The sequence below is a fragment of the Sciurus vulgaris genome (genome assembly GCF_902686455.1).
Source record: "Sciurus vulgaris genome assembly, chromosome: 14".
Classification (NCBI taxonomy): Eukaryota; Metazoa; Chordata; class Mammalia; order Rodentia; family Sciuridae; genus Sciurus; species Sciurus vulgaris.
Window position 1 is genome coordinate 21,548,702 of NC_136475.1, and position 20,505 is coordinate 21,569,206.

Sequence of the window (20,505 nt, forward strand, 5' to 3'; positions counted from 1 at the left end):
CTTTCCCCTCATTCCCATATCTCATAGCAGACCCTTGTAGGGAGAGGGGAGAAGGCTTGAAATCCAGTTAGGGCTTCTGAGTACTTCGAACTGACATAAGGGCTGAATTGAGACTGTGTTGATGACTTAAAGTGATGACCTCTTTTTACTTAAAAGTAATCAGAAAAATAATGGGCTTGCTGAGTTTAATGCAGGCGAAGGGGAAGAATTACTGCCCCTCCCCTAATGAGGGGATTTAAAACTAAATTTAGGGTTATAACTCACAAATCCTGCTTGTTCAACACACACTTAGATTAATAATATGATAGTCCTGTAATTTGTTAATAAGCACCTTATTTTTGTCTGTAGAAGGTTACTATCCCCCAACACTCTGCATAAATTTGTGTTTTTGGTCAGCTTTGTCCTTTAAAATGTGTCAAGAGCAGGGTTTAGTGATACAAGCCTGCAATCCCAGTTACTCAGGAGGCAGATCACAAGTTCAAGGTCAGCCTGGGCAGCTTAGTGAGAGCCAGTTTAGGATAAAAAGGCCCAGGGATGTAGCTTGGTGGTAAAGTATTGGCCTAACATGCAGAAGACCCTGGGTTCAATCCCTAGTACCATTAATAAGAAAAAGAAAAGAAAAGTCAATGTCCTAATTTTTTAAAAAATAGGGCATCTCCCACAGACCTTCACTTCAAGGCCCCAGGAAATCTCTTTCTTTGTTGAATGTTTCTTTCCACTACATGCATTTTCAGAAACAGAAAAGTATCTCCAACTCCTAGGGACCCCAGTTTTCAGCTGACTCTGGCACTGATAGTGATCTACATGAGATACCTGGGACCCTGCCTTCCAAATATACCATCCTGGAAGGAAACTTTCCTGATCAGATCAAGGTGTCAAACTCTGCAGCAATGCTAATAGAATCTGTCCTCCAATCCAACCATACAAGTCAGGGAACTTCTGGAAGGCAGAGTTTAACACAGAGATGCTCAGCCTATTTTGCAGAAGAATACAATATTTCTACCGTAAGTTAGCCAACAGTCTTAAGAAGCTCTTTAGGGCACAATGGACTCCACCTTGTGGTCATACTCGGGAACTGCACCACTATTGTTCATGATCCTATCCTTGAGAGCAGCATGATTACCATCCACTCTTTCCTGGTCCCTCTCATACATTCAGGTCTCTTAAAAAAATAAAAACATACTAAGATTAAGTCTATTTCATGGGAACTTCATTCATCTTAAACATAATTGACCTCAAATCAAATATATATTTCCTGAACATACTCTTCAATCAATATCATATTTTCATTAATTTTTACGAAGCCACCTGGCCAGGTAGATAAAATATTTTCACACTTAATCCTTATAGTAACTGGGAGACACAAATGTTACTATCCTCACTTCATGAATGAGGAAATTTAGCCCTACAGAGTCAGTGAGTTTCAAGAACTCACCCAAGGTCACCACACATTTTATTTTGGGGGAAGTAGAAACTTGAATGAGATCCAATAGGTCCAGAATACGGGCTTTTCCCACCAAACCACACTGACTCTTAGTTGAGAATATTTGTATCTACTTTGATTTTCAAGCTGGAAAATAGTAAAGGGATCTTTTTTTAAGTTGGATTCTTTTTATTTGTTCTTTTCAGTTGTACATGACAGTAGAATGTATTATGACATTATACATGCATAAAGTATAACTTCCCATTCTTTTTAAATTTTTTTAGTTGTAGATGGACACAACACCTTTATTTTATTTATCTATTTTTATGTGGTGCTCAGGGTAAAACCCAGAGCCTCACACGTGCTAAGTGAGCACTCTGACGCTGAGCCACAACCCCAGCCCAAACTTCTCATTCTTGTGGTTGTGGATGATGTGGAGTTACCCTGGTCATGTATTCATATATGAACACAGGTACATTATGTCCAATTCATTCTACTGTCTCCTATTCCCATTCTCGACCCCTTCTCTTCACTCCCCTTTGTCTAGTCCAATGAACTTCTATTCTCCCCCTCCCACTGTGTATTCGCATTTGCATATCAGAGAGAATATTTAGCCTTTGGTTTTTTTTGGTGTTGGCTTATTTTATTTAGGATGATAGTCTCCAGTTTCTTCCATTCACCGGCAAAGCTATAATTTTATTCTTTATTATGGCTGAGTAATATTCCATCGTGTACATATACCACATTTTATTTATCCATTCAACTGTTGAAGGTCACGTAGGTTGATTCCATAGCTTAGCTGTTGTGAATTGAGCTGCTATGAACATTGATGTGGCTATGTCACCATAGCATGCTGATTTTAAGTCCTCTGGGTATATACTGAGGAGTGGGATAACTGGGTCACAGAGTGGTACCATTCCAAGTTTTCTGTGGAATCTCCATACTGTTTTCCAGAGTGGTTGCACCAATTTGCATTCCCACCAGCAATGTATGAGTGTACCTTTTTGCCCACATCCTTTGCTTGTATTCTTGTTGATTGCCATTCTGCCTAAAGTGAGATATAATCTCAGTGTAGTTTTTAAAACATTTTTTGAGTTGTGGATGGACACAATACCTTCATTTTATTTATTTATTTTTCTGTGGTGCTGAGGATCCAACCCAGTGCTCACACGTGCCAGCAAGCGCTCTACCACTGAACCACAACCCCAGCCCTCAGTGTCATTTAATTTGCATTTCTCTAATTGCTGGTGATGTTGAACATTTTTTCATATATTTGTTGACTGATGGTATTTCTTCTGCTATGAAGTGTCTGTTTAGCTCCTTAGCCCATTTATTGATTGGGTTATTTGGATTTTTGGTGTTAAGTACACCTGTCCTTTATGACTATCTAAATACTCCATGTAGAATAAATTATTTAAATTAACTTAATTTCAACTCCAAAACAACAGGATTTTCCACCTCAGGCTATCCTTAGGAAGTCCACAGAAGACCATTATGGGTCATCATTTGTCACTGCCAAGGTTATCCGTGTCCCAATTTACCTGGTTCCCTCAGTTCTAGTAGCCCTTTAGCTTTAGTGCCACCCTTGAGAACATGGCTACTTGATGAGTCTAGAAACAGCTGTGGAGACAGCTGTTGCTCTTTGAGGTCTGGCCACTCCCTTGGGGTAGTGTCCGAAAGCCAGACATGGGACTCAGCTGTTGCAAGACGTTGGAACCACCATCTCCGCTTAAAGCAACATTTTAGCTTGGGCAGAATCCACAACCCCAGCCTGTTTAACTTCCCTTGAAGCCATTTCCCATCTCTCTCCATATACTCAGGGGGTTTAGATTTTTGAAAACAAAGCCAGGAAGGGAGGTGTTTTGCTGGCAACTTCTGCTTTCAGCCTGCCACAAAGCACCCCTGAGGAAAGCAAAACAAAGCCCGCTACCTGCTTGAGGAGGGGAAAGAAATGGGAAAACACAGGGGGGAAACACCACATTCACAGTTCAAAAAATTACCACACATAAAGAAGCCCCAGGATGATACATTTTCATAAAACGTTAGCTTAGACATGAAGTCTGTGGGTCACACATAGATGCTAACACAGTCTGGCACCAACAATGGGCAAAATTAATTCTGTTTATTTTAGATGTGCATTTCCAAAGTTTTGGTGAAAACGGGTGAATGAGTAGACATTATTACAACAACTGCCTTGGCTTTTCCAGCTTTACACTCTCTCCCACCCCTAGGGAAATCTCTTTCCTGTTTTTCTATCTAGTACATCTATAGGATCAATCTATTGCTGTGAGGGAGTCTGAGGAGGTCCGAAGGAGATCTCTATTTGAACTTTTCAGGTCCATTGCAGAAAAGAATTTAAGGATGACTCAAGTTTTAGTAAAGTGAGGAAGAGCTTTATTAGAAATGAAGAGCAAAGCTGCGTGCTCTCAGAACAGAATGTGGGCAATCTCAAGAGCATGGTGCTGCCCAGCTACAGTGGTGCATGCCTGTAATCCTGGCAACTTAGGAGACTGAGGCAGGAGGATTTACAAGTTCAAAACCAGGCTCAGCAACTTAGTGAGACCCTGTTTGAAAATACAAAATAAAAAGGACTGGTGAGGTAACTCAGTGGATGAGCACACTGTCCTCACTCAGGTCAGTTTCCTATGCACACATTTCCCTTTCAGTGAAACAGGAGGATAAGGGCCAAGCAAAGTTCATTCCTCTTCACTGTCCCCTTGTGGAAGCTTCCAAATGCCTGCTGAAGTCCTTGACATAGGGTTTCCTTTGCAGAAGTTGCCACTTGTTACTACCAGCTCACAGACAAATCGATTGGAATGAGCCCCCGTCCTATGTGCGACCATGCTATTGGCCAACTAGTCCTTCTGAAGTAACTTGAAAGTTCTGACCAGCAAGTCTTTTAAATAGTGACCAGTTGAACAATCTGCTCATCTCTCTGAGCTTTAAAGACACAAGGAGGTTGATATTGAAGGAGGGTAAAAGCAGAGGTAGAAAGAAATAGTTTAGGTACCATACTGAGTCTATAAGAAAGTAAATCAGGTCATCAGGAACTCTGTTGGTCTAATGCACTCCTATAGCAGGTGAGCGTTCCAGTGGTTGGGGAATAGATGAAGTAAGTATAGATGTTTTTCTCTTCTCCCTCCCTTCCTACCACTCCCTCTTCACTTGTCCTTTTTTGTTTGTTTGTTTCTTTGTTTTTTGATGGTGGTGGTAATGGGGGGTGAATGACCTCCCTATTTGAGTTTGAGGTGAATCCCCCACAAGAGTCTTGGCAGAAGGGAAGATTACAGTTCCCACTATGGAAGCTGAGAGGATCAGGCACTTTCCAGCCCCACATCCTGGAAGTGGGAGCTTGAGCACATGATGAGTGTGCTAGCAAATCAGAGACTCGGAGTCCATTGAGAAAAACTTTACTACAGCAGCATCAAATGTAAACAGTGGCAGTATTTGTAGGTAGTGGCCATGATGCCAATCATATTTTGCTAGCCAGAGAAAAGCTGCAAACCTATAGAAAAGTTGAAAAAGTATACAGTGATTAGTACTTAGTTATCTATTGCTGAAAAAAAACTCCAAACATTGTGGCTAAACAGAACAATGCTGGGGTATACATCTCAGTGGTAGAATACATGCCCTGGGTTCAATTTCCAGTACAAAAATAAAGTACATCATGACGGCTGACTTTAAAACTTAGTCTACACATTACATTAGGATGGGAAGGTTTTGGCCGAGTATCTTGCTGCCTGATCTCCCTGGGTTTGTTTCTAGGCCTGGTTCTCTAACTCCTGGTACAAGGAGTATAACCAGGCACAGCCTCCAGGCTTACTTTACCTGCACTTCCTTTACTTTCCACTTACCAGAGGAAAGCAAGAAGCTCTCTCTTCCTTCCTCATTCTCAGATATCCCTAACAAAGGCTCAAACCATATTAGGTAGGCTCATATACCCAGTCCTTGGGAAATCTTTGCAGACAAGAGGAAAGGGATTATCATTGGTTAGGCCTGGGCTCCCTGCTGCCCCTTCTCCATACCAGCCCAGAGAAGTGTCCTACTAAGGAACCACCTCAGTAACTGAATGCAGACAATTCCTCAAAGGAAAGATTACTTGTCAGGCAAAAACAAAAGATGCTCACAACACAAATTATAGAATTTCAGAGCTAAAAGGAAGCAGGGAACTCATCTATTTCCTCTTTCACAGATGAGGAAATCATATAGGGTATAAAATGATAAAGGCCATGAGAAAAGTAGAGGACTGCCAGAGGCAAAGGAGGAGAGAGAATGACTCTGAGAATCTCAAGGAAGGTTAGATGAAGGTGGGGAGACTTGACTTGGGGCCTGACATACACAAAGAGTAATGTGTTTGTCTTATACTTACAGCAGAATTACTAACTTCCTTTCTGGTCACAGTCTGTTTATCTCAAGTTGTTCCAGCATCCATAACTTCCTTGGCTTTTTGAGTTCTTACTCACTGGGCTTTGATTTCTCTTTGAAGTTCCCTTCATGACTTAGGGCCCCAGTCTCTACTGGCCAGACCTGGCTGCCTGTTTGAACTTGGTCCAGGTCTCTGTTCAGCCAGGGGTATTAAGTGGAGGAGTCCCAAATCTCAGCTTGTGGCATTAAATGACTCGCCTGGATGTCTTCCCTACATGTACTGGGATGAAAGGTCACAAACACAAATGCCTTCAGGTGTCAGGAAAGTAACAAACGTGTGAAGTATCTAGCTGCTACTTAACACGCAAGTGGTTTGTTTATTTATTTATTTATTGGTGCTATGAATGAACCCAGGGCCTCACACAAGCTAATAAAGTCTTACTTAAAAACAAAAGCAGCCAAGAAAGATTACTTGTCAGTGACTTGGGAGACTGAGACAAGAGGATTGCAAGTTCAAAGCCGGCTTTAGTAACTTAGTGAGGCTCTAAGCAACTTAGATTCTGTCTCAAGACAAAAAATTAAAAGGGCTGGGGATGTGGCTCAGTGGTTAAGCACCACTGGATTCAATTCATAGTACTAAAAAAAAAAAAAAAAGCAAACAAAACCATCTGAGGGCCAATTGCCGCTTTTGCTGTAAGAAGTTTGTGATTCTTGGACTAGATAAACTGATACTCTGAGCTGTAGTGACAGGGTCAAGAAAACCTAAGTCCTTTATCTCCTAATTGCATGGGATCAAGAAACTGCAAAGGAATTCCAATCCCGTCCAAGGTTCACATTTACAGACTGGTTTTATGAACTGTTGGGACATTCTGTAGAAATCAAAAAATGTTGCTGAGAGAAAATCATAAGGGAGGGTCTGACATAGGTTACAAAGTGACCCCCTTCCCCACAACTGCCGGGTGACAGTTCCTCTATGCTTCAGGGGCTCAGTGGCAGAGCATTTGCCTAGCATGCGTGAGCCCCTGGGTTCAATCCCTAGTACCTCCCCAAAATACAAACACAACCCTCTATGCTTCAGGATTCTGCTCAGCGGTAACGAGGCTCCTAGGTATCATGGCTCCCACGTCCCCTCGGACTCCATCATCGACTTCCCATTAGCCCAGGCTGCTCAGATGTTCATTTGTCCCTCCTCTCCCTCCTTTTCTGAGCCTGCCTGCGTCCCACCTCTTCCCTGAAGCTGTCCCCTGTCGCCGGGCCGAGCGCTCGCCCTGCGGCGCCTGCCGCTGACAGACCACAGCACCTGTCGCGGCCTGCGTCAGGCCACCAGGTTTGGACGCGAATGTAAACAGACGCTCACTAAGCACGGGCCCGCCTCCCCGGCGGCGGCGTGTCCAGAGCACGTCCGCGCGCCCCGAGCAAAACAAATGAATGAACGCCTGACTCGCCGCCCCGCCGACAAGCCAGGAGAAGGAGACTCTGGCCTCGTAACTCCGGAGGGTTCTCCCGTGCCAGCCACTAGCCCACGCGCCCTCCCACGACCCCACACGCCGCGAAGAAGTGAACCCGAGCTGCGACCGCCTAAGGCAGAGACGACCGGCCGCCAAAAGAGACCCGGTCTCCCATAGGCCAGGGCGATGTAAGGGGCGGGCTCTTTTCGTCGAAGCGGGCTGTGTATTGGTGGATTCTCCACACCGAAGGCTGGGATTGGCTGCTCGGGCCTCCCGGCGGGGAGTGAGAGAAAGCGGGCCGAAGGGCGTGGCCGGTGCGCGGTCCCGCCCCGCGTTACGGGCACTGGCGGGAGGGCCACGGTCGTTGCCGGGGACCCCCGCCTCGGGCTGCCGCATGGGACTGCGGGGCTGCTCAGGAGGTGCGAAGGTTCGCGGCGCGGTGAGTAGGCTGTGTCTGACGTACGTGTCGGGGTGCCGGTCGTTGGGAATAGCGCCCCGGACAGCCCCCCCGCGCGCGCGCGGTCCGGCTCCCTCCGCTCGGCGGTCTCTCCCGGGCGGCCTGCGAGGCCCGGGTCTGTGCGGACTGGAGGGCACAAAGGCTTCCCGGGGGTGGGGGCGCTCCCTGCCTTCGCCTCCATGTTGCATACCGAACCGGGCCGAGGTGAGGGGCGGGAGGCGCGCTGGGGAACGGCCGTGCGCGGCAAAGGCCTGCGGAGCGAGCGCGTGTCCACACATCTGGCGGCCGCGCGGCTGCGCCGGCGCTCGGCCTCCGCGCGGGGGAACCCTGCTGCGCGATCGCGGAGAACGCAGCCCAGCGTCGTTCCCACTGGAAAGATCGAGACGAACGATTGTCTCTCGCTCGCTCTCTGGGGATTGATGCCAGGGCGAGGAAGAACGATACCTTCCCATCGCCGAGAAAAACAAAATGTCTCACTTTTTATACCCTTTCCAGCTGTCATCACTAGAACTGCCCTTAGCGGCTCAGGGGTGCTCGTCCAAAACCTATTACAGACCCTTTGTAATTACTAGGTTGGATTCAGTGTATTGTTTGTAATAAAAGTGAGCGGAAACCTGCCAGAGGCAGGGCCGATTGAACCTCCCTGGGAATCCGTGGTGGCGAGGGCACGGAGGGAAGTCGTTTTGGCTTAACCCAAATAGCTCTCAGACGTTGAGGGATGACAAAGGGTTTGGGCCAGTTTGCTTTGGGTTTGGTTAAAGGAAATACAAGTCACTACTTCTCACCTTGTTCCCTCCACGCCCTTTCTTCGACATCTGGGTAAATTCTGGTCCACTCAGTATAGAAAAGAGCAAGGGACTCAATTTCACCTCTTTTTAAAGTTCTTCCCTTTTCTGAAACTGGTAATCACTGTCCTCTTTTGGGCCACTTTTTACACATATCTCTGTGTTGTGGTTTCCCCAGCCCCTCGGATGATGAAGGCACTCGGTAATGTAAGGAACCCGATAGAAAACAAAAACAGCAGTGGAGCCAAAAGTTGGTAAAACAGGAACTTTTATTCCTTTGAACTTGTTGGACCAATTAATTCTCTCAGGATAGGGAGGTAGCTGAGCTCAGGCTAAGTCAAATCAGACTAAAGCTCTGCCGATTTGCTGAGTTAACAACTCTGGGTAAATTAACTTCTCTTAAGCCTCAGTTTCCTCGTTTGTAAAATGGGAGTAGTAATAGTACCTATCCGTTGGATTATGAAGATTAAGTTAAATACTGATAATAAAATGCCTAAGATAGTTCCTGGCATAAAGGAAATATTTAGTAGCTGTTAGCAGGATAAAAACAAACAGATACTGAACAGACTCACCAGTACTAAATCTGTATAGTACTTTACCCTTCAGACTCTTCTTTTGGGGCTTTATCTGATCCTTGAATTAAAAAAAGAAAAAAATCTTAAACCTTTGCTGATTCTCTCCTCATGGTAAAAATATTCCATAGATTATCCGTTTATGCTTCTACAGTCTTACCACCTACTAGAGATTGATTGGGTGCCAAATAACAGTTTGACCAAGTAACACGGTAGACTTTTATTCTTATTCTTATTATTGTTATTGTTATTTTGCTATGGGAGATTGAACCCAAGGGGACTTACCACTGAGCTATACCCCCCAGTCCCTTTTTATTCTTTATTTTGAAACAAGGTCTTGCAAAGTTGCTGAGGCTGGTCTCAAATTTGCAGTCCTCCTCCTTCAGCCCCCAGAGGCTGGGATTATAGGTGTGCACCCCCAAGTCTGGCCACTGATGTGATCTGTTACTCAAATTGGTCATGTGACAACAGAGGCATGAAATAGATGGGGCCTGATGTGACCAACAAAAAGTCTTTAGGATGAGAGACAGAAAAAGTCTTTTTTTTATTTTGAGACAGGGTCTCACTAAGTTCCTTAGGCCCTTGCTAAATTGGTGAGACTAACATTGAACTTGCCATTTTTCTGCCTCAGCCTCCTTAGTTGCTGGGATTTCAGGAGTATACCACCACATCCAGCTAGAAAAAGTCTTTGGCAAGAGGCGAGTTTATGTAGGTGAACTTTGAGTGGCTTCCCTCCTTAGAACTAAATCTATTCTCATGAAGAAACTGCTCCCTGTTCATAGACAGGGAATTTGTTCATAGACATGTGAAAAGTGGAAGAAGTCTTCCTGTTAGCTTTAGATCTTTTGGCTGACCTGCAGGTGCCAGATGCAACCCATGAGGGGGTACTACCCCTCTTCCAGGTTTTCCTGTACCTCATCTGTACAGGAAACAGGCTGAAGTGTAATTTCCTTCCAGCTGTAAGGCCCCCTTGGCATGTTGGCTTCTCTTCAAATTCTTTGGCATCTCCAAAACAAATACCTTCTTTCCCCTTCTTTCTTGTAATTCACAGGAGAAATTCAAATATGTGATTATGTTTTTAGTATAGCCACATGTATGTTTTTATATAGCCACGATACTGTTTTTCTGGAAATACCCTTAGAGCTGAGACATTTCATAATTAGCCATTAAAAAATTGCCACCAGGTGTGTGACCTTTTTCAAGTGCCTTGTTGCAGAGGCCTTCCGGACAAGGACCATTTCCTTCTGTGTGCCTGGCATGGGTATACTTGTTCAGTGGTTATAAAACCATTGTGCAAGACCATCCTACTTACCAGCCTGGTGTTTCTGAACCATTAGTGTGGTTAACAGGTCTTCAGGAGATTCTGCTAAAATGCAGGTTCTGGTTCCAAGGCTGTAGGAAAGACCTGTCTGCATTTCCAAAAAGCTCTGAAAGGATATGGATGCTGCTGGTCCTGGATCACACTTTGGAATAGTGAAGTACTAACCTAAGTATCTGTTTGCCTTTTTTGTGTGTTTAAAGATTGATTTTTATTTTGGGAGTTCTCGAATCGGACAGCACTTCATTCCATAAAATAGAGTAAGTATTTCTTCTGTGTTTACCTTTTAGAAGGTAAACAGGTTTTATTGGGGTGATGGTGGTGGTGGCCATGGTGATTATTTGGAACTGGGGTTAAACCCAGGGCCTGGTACATGTGAAGCATGCACCCTGCCACCAAGCTACACCCCCAACCCATCGTGGTTTTTTTGTTTTTTGTTTTTTGCGGTGCAGAGGATTGAACCCAGGGCCTTTTGCTTATAAGGCAAGCACTCTACCAAGTGAGCTATATCCCCAGCTCCATCATGTTTTATTTTCTAATGGTATTGGAATAAAATCTTATACTTAGGATTTTCTCTTTATTGTTTTATTCTGTTCTTAGCAAGTCCATTATCTTGTTAAATGATTTGAGGAATTTGAGGTACTTGTATTATAACAGGATTTTTAATAAAAGTAATTGAGACAGGTAGGTTGAAAGGAAGGTAAGAGGAAATCAAGGGAGAGATTAGCACCAAAGGGGTGTGCCTCTGTCTTGTACATTTTAGTTAGATGGGACTGCCTCTTTAGCTCTGACCTTCCTGGCAGCCAAAGCAAAGAGGGAAATTTTTATATATTCTGCTAATACCTATAAAGTAAAAACTGACTGTTTCTATTATTGAGATCATAGAATTATTCTTTCATGGGTTCCCCAAAGAGGACATTGTAGTACACTTAGTGGCATTCTTCATAGTATCTCTTGAGAAAATTGATATGATTCTTATTAGTCTTATTTGTGTAGCCTGATAGCCTCCCAGAAAACTGTCAGTATAGTAAATACAGTGGCCTGTGAAACACAGCCATGTGGTCCCAGTACAGCTCCTGACAGCAGGAGTGACTTGTGTTACAAGAAAGCTATTTTCCTGCTTTGCTCTTTGGTGGGAAAAATTAATTTGAACACATTTATTTCAGTATTTAGTCCTCAGCTTCCTTGTTCTTTGAACTTTGATGCAAATACTCTACTGACTGGGGAGAAGGCCCAAGAACTTGGGATTTGGGGGGTGGTGACTAGGAGCTCAGCTATGCTTCCTGTAGATACAGCAGTTGCATGTCTCTGAAGCCATTTACAGACCTTGGCCTTGCTGTGAGGCTGGCTGGTGGTTCTAGTCAGTCGGCCAAGAGGTGAGTGGGTGAGAAAGTGAGGAGACAGGCAGCCTGGCTCTTGCCCTCCCTAGCATAATGATCTACAGGGACCCAGTGTCTCTTCCCATAGCTCCTTCTATTCTGTGGATCCAAAGCAGCCCCAGGGAGGAAGAGAAGGAGCATATCAGCGCCTTAAGGGTTCAGGAAGGGCCTCACTCTATCCCTCTGTAGCTTTGCGCCTTGTCTTCATTTTCACTGTGCTTTGATTTCACCTGCAGGGAAGGATGGGCTGGTCTGGAGGACTGAGGGACGACAGCCAGGGAAGCAGCAGGTGAAACAGCAGTTGCTCTTGACTGTTGACCTCCATTCTCCAGCCTGCAGTCACAGTTTTCCTGGTACCAATTCTGCTCTGAGGTGGGCCTCAAAATCACCTCTTGTGACTATTTCCCTTTCATGCTGCTATCCTGTCTGGATTGGCCTCTGCCTTGACACTCTTTTCTCCTATAAATCCAGTTCCCCCAGAAGTACTGAACACAGCTACCTGCCCTGTGGATCCTACCTCCCACCTGTCCCCTTGCCTTGGTTCATACTCATGGAGGAGGAAGAGCAGGGAGAGCCTCTTCATATGGCTCATTGGCCACATTCTGCCACTTCATGGCATTTTTATCAATACCTGTGGCTCCTGTGAAAACATGTTAGGAGCCCAGAGCTGGTAAGGCTTACTCTGTGAAGCAATACGTGGCCCCTGTGCCAGCAAAGGTGGCCATCAGTTGACTCGGATGCACAGATAGACCCCTGCCGGAAAGGAATGTCCTGGACAAAGTTGGGATAAATGGGATTGTTATAAAGGGAGTTCATGATTGAAAGAATCCTTAGAAGAGTCCTATTTTGTTGTGAAAATGGCTCCCTAGTGGATTATTTTTCTATTTGAATGATCTAGTCAAGAGTGGATCAGCTTCCATGCCTCATTTCCAGTCCTCTTTTCTCTGTCCTGGACAGGAATGAGTGGGAGCTAGCCTGGCAGCTGTGACAGGACTGCCTGAGGGTGATTAGCAGATAGCAGGAAGGGTCAGATGGCCAGGCTTACGGAGTGAACGTTACCACATACGTGGTGCTGAGTGTTTTTTTACTGTAGGGCAAGAGTAAGCCAAGCCTACCTCACTCCTAATTATATCTTGTGGGTCATAGCCTCTGGATCCTGGAAACTAATGGAGGATTTTAATAGCAAAGTCCAGGTGGTCCCTAGAATATGCAAAGCTTATGTGGCCTGTCTCTTGGTTTAGAGAGGGACAGGGCACTTGTAGTGTGTTCATACATTCTTGGGTGATGGTGTGATTCATTGCTTATTGTCTGTATTCTGATGCCTCTTTGTCACTGAGCACCATCTCCTGAAGCTTTTCCACTAGGAAGAAGGCCAGATAAGGTCTCTGCTCCATCTTGGAATTACTGTAGTCCAGAACACTTTGAATCTGTGGCCTGAGAACACATAGGCCCCACGCTAAAGCTGATCAGCCAACGTAGCAAGTGGTGTTCTTCAGTGTGAACACTCTGTTGGGCTGCTCCAAGAGGGACACACTCTGTCTATAAGGAGGGTCCAAGCAGAAGCCCCACCCCCATGCAACAGTTAATACATCCAGGACTTTCCCCTCATTATCTCTATCCCTGTCAGTTTCTCCCTTTCTTTGTTTTTAGTAGCATTTCATGTACAATTTGGAAGGTATACTTGCTTTTATTCTTTTCTTTCACATCGTGTCTGTGTTCTGTTTTTCTAAGTACCGTTTCCATGAAAATCATTGAATTTCAGACCTCCTTACCCAGTTGATGAAGGACCGCTGGCCACACTGGTAAATCTAGTTTAGGTTTGTGTATGCCCTTGTGAACTACTTAAGGGTGTCTCCTGAACAGCTTAGAACAGTTACTATAGCTCTCCACACTCCTTTCCCCAGGATAAGAGGGTCTCCTCTTTTGAACAGTGAGGTCCAGACAAGACAATGCATCCTCAGAGCAAAGTGTTTGCACTTGTCTTCCCCAGCTTCATCTTATCGAGCACAGTCTCAGCCCTCTTAGTGGTCATAGGGTGGCCATATTGAGAGAGTTTTTAGGAATGGAGCAAGAGTAGCGATCAGTTCTTGTGGGTTAGATTCAGCCTGCCCCCTAATTTCTCCAGCTTGTGGACGCAGCTTATTCCCAGAACTTACCAGCAAATGTCTTCATGTGTAGTTTCTTATAGAGCCACAAGGTGAGGATGTAGCTTCATGAAAATCACTGTCTCAGCAGGGCTTGGTCCCTCTGTCCTTCTACCAGTCTTCTCCTCCTACTCTGTGCTTTTCTTCGGTCACTGATTTCCTGGTTGGTTCATAAAGAGCTTGGGTTCTGGAGTCAGACAACCCTGGACTTGACTCCTGAGCCATGGTTTGCCCATCCATGAAGTGAGAGGAGGCCCTGCCTGCAATGAGGTGCTGCGCTGGTGGGAATCTGGATTGACAGCACCCAGAGGCTCCTGGCAACGTGTGCAGGTCCTCTGCGCCTCAGCATTTCTGCTTCTGGCTGGCTGCGCTGTGGATGCACCAGCATGTGTGTGGATGATGTGTTATTCATGACAGCATTATTTGTAGAAGCAAAGATTCGTCATAACCCAAATACCCATTAATAAGGGTCTGGTGAAATAAACTAGAGCACATCCTGTGCAGTGATGAATAAGAATAAGGAAGCCTGTGTATTGGTATGCAACAGTTTCCAAGATGTTTTGTTTTTGAAAAGCAACTAAAATAGATAATTATGTTTGTGTACACATGCTGCAGGAGTCATACAGAAAAACCAAGATGGCTTACCTGTGTTTGTGGGAGTATCTAGTGATAAATATTTTGATTTATATGAAAGGTTGACTGCTCTTTCTCCTGGGTCACTCCTTTGTTCCTTCTTTGTAAAGTGACCTGTTAACACTGATTCTGCCAGTGCCCCCACAACACTGTTGATAGTAGCTGACTCTTAGTGCATGTGCTGTGCCAGCCAGTGTTTGAAATGTTCTGCATGCACCAACTCATTGCAGTGGAGGAACAGGGGACATGGGCAGAGAGAGACTGTTATATCGGTAGTGCATTTTATATTTGAGCCATGTATTACCTTTTCAAAACCAAAATTGGTTTTCTGACTAACTCCTGCCTTATCTGGTACTTATGAGCATTAAATGAGTGTGCCTGTGAAGTGCTTGCTCTTCTGAAGGGTCACTTCCTGAAGTGGGCCGGAGACTCATGTGCCTAGGAAGGACTCCCGTATCTCTCGTATTCCATTATGGGGTGGTCTCAGGTGTATGTGGTTCTCACCCTTGTGTGTTTCCTGGCATGTGAGCCAAGCATGATGAACTTGCAGCTGCAGCCTCCTCCCCCTTGGCAGCCTCCCCTGCTGCCAGCAGTGCCTGCCCTTTCATGCTTTGCCTCCAGTCTCTGAGGAAACAAAGCTATTTCTGTCCACGTTTGAGCTTTGAGGTTGGTCTGAGTGCATTGCAGGTGGCTGCCGACATCCTGGGTCTTCCCAGTTATCTTACCTCCCTTCCAAGTCCTCCCAGATTTGGTCTTCTTTTTCAGCCCAGCACCATTCTACCCTAGCAGCAGCCCTGGCTGACCAAAAGTTGTCCTAGATCTCTTTTCATTTGTGGGTCCAGCTCCAATTTCTTTCCTTTTCCCTGAGTGCCCAACTTGTGTTCTTCTGCCCACCTGGATCTCCCTCTCACATGGACTAACCCCAGTCTCACCATTACCACCTGGTGATCAGAGCTTCCATCAGCCATCAACATCAGCCCAGGCTAGCTCTAGGCACAATGAGTGCACACCTGTAATCCCAGTGACTTGGGAAGCTGAAGCAGGAGAACAGCAAGTTCAAGGCCAGCCTCAGCAGATTTGCAAGACTTTCAGCATTTTAGCCAGACCTGGTCTGAAAATAAAAAGGACTGAGGATATAGCTCAGTGGTAAAGTGCTGAATCTAATTCCTAGTAACAATGACCAAAAAAAAAAAAACAGGCTAGCTTGAAAAGTTACTGATCTCTCCTCTAGGTCCCTGGCCATTCTTAGAATGAGAAGCCCAGCCTGGTTCACAGTCTGGGCATGTGGTTCTATGCTCTGAGAGGGCCCTGCCTCCTCTGCCGGGCAGAGCTAAGCCCCATAAAAAGTATCCTTTCCTTGGGTCCAGAGTGGGGCAGGGCATGCCCTGACTTGCTATTCTCTAGGGTAGAAGGGCTAGAGATAGGCCCAACTGCCTGCCAAAGGGCAGACAAGCTGTTATGACACAGAACCACTGTAGGGTTGTGCACCTAGAGGACCCAGCTGGGTCTCTGATTCAGTGGGGTTGAGTCAAAGTGACCGCATGAAAAGGTGACGTGGGCAGGGCACTAACCTTGACTCTGACTTGGACTTGAGAAGCTGAGCACTCAGGCAGTATCCTCCAGACACCCTATCAAACTTCATGTGACCCCCACAGTAAACGGGTGAAGTATGTTTTCTTTCATTGCTGTGAGTTCGGTGTTCAGCAAGGGGGTCTGGGGCCGCTGCCCCCTCTAGCCTGTCCTTTTGTAATATGTCAGGAACTGCATGTGGGCAAACCAAGCAGTGAAAAGAATAGCCTAAGGAAATTAAAACCTTTGTTCTTTGTTCTTCAGAGTTGCAGAACTGAAGAAATGTCTAGTGATTAGGATAGGATTGTATCTTTTGGCCACAAACCTCCACCTGTCTGAAGGTACCCACCAGCCTACCATCATCCATCTCCTACATAAGCTGCCCCTAAATCAGCCTCACAGGAGCATGGCATTTCAGGACAAGATGGTCCTCCATCTCCCGATCAGCTAGCTGATCATCATACATAAAGTTCCTTCTCTACCACTACCCGACATCTCCACTGATCGACTACTGTCGGGCTGCAGGCAGACCAAGCCTTTTGTACCTTAACACCTCTACTGACCCTCCTGGGTTCCTCCTGCTGGGGACAACAGTACCAGCCACTATAAAAGCAGAGAACAAAATGTGCTTCTATGTCCCCTTTGAAACTTCTGAAACCGAGGAAAACTTAGCACTCCCTGTGGACGTAATCACCATTTTCTTTTTTCCTTTGGCCAAAATGTTTGCCTTAAACATTTAAAAACCAAGGTTTCCTGGATATAGAAAAATCTGTTTTTCTCTCCTTTTGCCCTGTTCTGTAGGGAGTGGAAGGCTTCAGGGGACCCCTGACCTAGGACTGCTCCATGGCCCTGGGTGAAGAAAAGGCAGCGCTGGAAGTATCTGCAGATGCCAAGGCCCAGTCCTGTGGGAGATGGAGCCATGGGGAGCAAACTGTGGATGTACCGGGGCCCATGAACCAGGAGCAGCCCTTGTGCCTAGAGGCTGAGGGAGGGCCGGCCTCTCCTGTGTGTGGGGCAGAGGGACTACCTGCCCCTGCTGGCACCTGCAGAGCTTACCTGCCACAGGCCAATGCTGCCAGCAGAGCCTTGGTAGCTGATAGGTCTAGGCCTGCCCCCAATGGCTTGCTTCCTCTTGCCAGCCTGGGAACCGGAGACCTCTTGCACTCTGTGGAAAGCCAGGTAGGTAGTAAGGCAAACAGGACTGTGCACTGACACAGTGCTGTCCTTGGAGCATGCATGCCTTTCCTCACCATCTGACATCCTTTCCCAGCCATGGTGCAGGTTGGAGAGTTGGAGGAGCTGGGAATGAGGCTCACTGTCTCAGGCTCTCTTAGAGAGATGGGCCTCTGGGCCAGCAGGGCACTTTGTCCATGGTGTCTCCTGTTCCTCAAGAACTCAACTGGTGACCTTTGAGGACTGGTAATGGTATGGCCAAGAACCTGCTACCCAGAGGGCTATGCCAGGGGACCTTTGACAGGAGGAGTCCTGTTATGTTTCTGAGTTGGTGATTTGAGGATTCAGGACCCTGGGACATATGAGCTTCTGAGGGTACTGAGACTTGAATTCCATTGGGACCAGGAGACTTGTCAGAACCTTGTAGCCCCGGTGGTGGGCAGCACTCTGTGGCTAAGGAGAATCTCTTGGGCCTCTGACTGCAAGGGACCCTAAGAGGTCACCTGGGACAGGGAATCCTAGTAGGTTCTGAGAATGTGGCCAAGTCACATTCAAGGCCTCTTTATAATTGGAAGATGACCCCAATGATCTGTCCCTTCCAGTTCTGACATTCTATATCCTGCTTGCCAAAACCTTTCCTGGGAATGGCTTTGATGTTCTTTATGTCATTGTGACCTTGGCTTCTACTTGCTTCCTCCATGGGCCACCTACTGTGGTGGGACTCTTGAGTGTAACTGGGAGGAAACGAGGCTAGAAATCCTGTAACTGGGAGCAAGCTTCTGGGAGCTGCAGGTACCTGAGCTGATGTGGTGGGACAGGAGGTAGGCCAACCAGCCCAGATGTGGACAGTTTCACCAGAGTGAGTTTGCTCACTATCATAGTGCCTGATGGCATTGGGCTCTTCCCGCATGCTTTGCTCCATGAATTCAGTGACCCTTTCCTCCCTCCCCACTCTATACACCAGAGAAGTGAGGCTCAGTCTTAGCTCTGGAAGGTGACAGAGTTTAGGAGTTGAGACTGGTTCAGGTCTGGTTCCAAAGCCCACCCCTTAATAGCTATGCTTTGAGGCCGAATTTCTCACTGAACTGATTAAAAATACAAAGTGAATAAGCTGAAGTGAGGGACTATTTTGCCAGAGTTCACTTACCACTGGGGAGCAAGTTAAGCAGGGTGCAGCCTGGTGGGACCTGCTGGGTTTGGATCTCCTTAAGCAGCAGAATGATTGAGGGTAGCCTCCCCAGGACTCAATTTGCAAAGAATGGGCAGTGCTTTCCAGTATTAACATGACAGAGCTGGGTTTTGCTTGTTCACAAACTGGGTATCCATGGAGGAAGAACTGTTTGAAAGGACTAGGGACATGGATATCCACTGTGGGGAAGACTGCTTAGGGCAGGCTGAGTCTGCTAGGCCACTAGCAGCAGGCACTCTGCTTCTTGCTTTAGGCCACAGACTTTTTACATTTTGAGATCTTCCCTGAATACCATAATGACCCACAGGAAGACCTGGGTGGTCATGTGAAAAGAAATTGGTTTTGATTATTTTCACCTGAGTGCCTCTTTGTCCCTCTTACCATTGCAGATGGAAGAGACCAAGCCTTCTGCCTCCCAGGAGCTACCTCAGAATGTTGACATCCCCAGAACTACAGCTCTTTGCTCAGGACATGACACTGATACTGAAGATGACCCTTCCCCAGTTGATTCCCCCTGGGTGCTCAGCCAAAAGCCTCCAACCTCGCATTTCCCTTTCCCATCACGGTGGAAATCCGTGGTAAGCCCAGGGGCTACTGCTCCTCAGCTGTCTAGCTGCAGCGTCTCTGCCTCTTCCTCAGGCAGCAGTCTCCAGAGTCAGCAGGAAAGTGTGGAAACTCATGGTCTTGCCAAGACCCACTCCTCCCCGGAGCTGGCTGCCCCTCAGAATTCCCCTTCTCTAGTGGGGTCAGGGCCTCAGCTTCAGTGGTCATCACAGTCTGCAGCTTCTGGGTGTGATGCTACTGGCTTGAGCCGGAGACGCCTCTCCTTCCAGGCTGAGTACTGGGCCTGTGTGCTTCCGGATTCTTTGCCTCCTTCCCCTGATCGCCACTCCCCCCTCTGGAACCCAAATAAAGAATACGAAGACCTGTTGGACTACACTTACCCACTAAGGCCTGGGCCTCAGCTCCCAAAGCAACTTGATAGCCATGTGCCAGCTGACCCTGTCCTGCAGGACTCAGGTGTAGACCTGGATAGCTTCTCTGTCTCTCCAGCAAGTACTCTCAAATCACCCCCTAATGTCTCCCCCAGTTGCCCACCAGCACAGGCCCCTACCTTGCCATTTTCTGGGCCCAGAGAGCCAAGCCTTAAGCAGTGTCCCTCTGGAGTGCCCCAGAAGCAGGGCAGAGTGAGCCTAGCATCTTGCAGCCCGCTTGCATCTACCCCTAGAGTCCCAGGAAGTAGAGCTGCCTCTTGGGAAAGCAGAGAGACAGCCCTGAGCGGTGTAAAGGACAGGCTTCCTGGGGGTAAACACCTTGAGTTGGGCTCTCCCCAGCTGAGGACAAGAGACAGAAGGTGGCCGTCACCCAGGCCAGAGAGGGAGAAGAGGACTAGCCAGAGTGTCCACTGCCCTTCCTGCATGGAGTCTGGATGGAAACCAGAAGAAGAGATGGAGAGTGATGACGAGTATCTTGCCCTGCCCACTCAGCTGACGCAGGTTTCCAGTTTGGTTTCCTATCTAAGTGCCATTTCCACCTTGGTGACTCTGCCCACTGGAGTTGCTGAGGGGCAGAGCTCCCTGGAAGTATCAGATACTGATGGACCAGCTTCCTTCCCATCGGACTCCAGCCAGAGTCAACTTCCTTCTGGGACTGTCCTCCAAGGACCTGGAGGTCCCGAGGGCCAGAATCACTGCTGCCTGCATAACTTTGTTCAGGCCCGAGACTCTGCAGGGGAAGGCAGTCTGGTGAGCAGCCAGGTGCTTGGGGTCTCCTCTAGACTGCTGAAAACACACCCCTCCTTGCCAGCAATGCTGGACAGGTGGCCATACTCAGACCCAGATGCTGAAAGGAAGGATTCCAGAAAAGAGCAGGAGAAAGCCTCGCTGGTGCAGTGTGTGCAGGTAAGGACCTGGGGCGGGGCAGGGGTCAGGGGTTGTCTTATCTTCTTCCCTTGTCCACAAACTTCACAATAAAACTTGCTGACAGTGACTGGTACTTTTCATTTTCCCAGCACTGTGCTTACAGTTCAATAAGTACTGTTATCATTTTA

General features: G+C 46.9%; 1 protein-coding gene across 1 annotated transcript in view; it reads left to right on the forward strand.

Moving 5' to 3' along the window:
* Positions 1 to 7,545: 7,545 nt before the first annotated feature.
* The window catches only part of CEP68 (centrosomal protein 68), a 28,554-nt gene continuing 15,594 nt past the window's right edge, over positions 7,546 to 20,505 (forward strand). Inside the window, exons 1-3 of the mRNA XM_079110805.1 lie at positions 7,546 to 7,675; positions 16,895 to 17,272; positions 18,845 to 20,356. Of these exons, the coding sequence (XP_078966931.1) occupies positions 16,937 to 17,272; positions 18,845 to 20,356 (1,848 nt within the window). The 5' untranslated portion in view covers positions 7,546 to 7,675; positions 16,895 to 16,936. The remainder of the gene's footprint in view (positions 7,676 to 16,894; positions 17,273 to 18,844; positions 20,357 to 20,505) is intronic.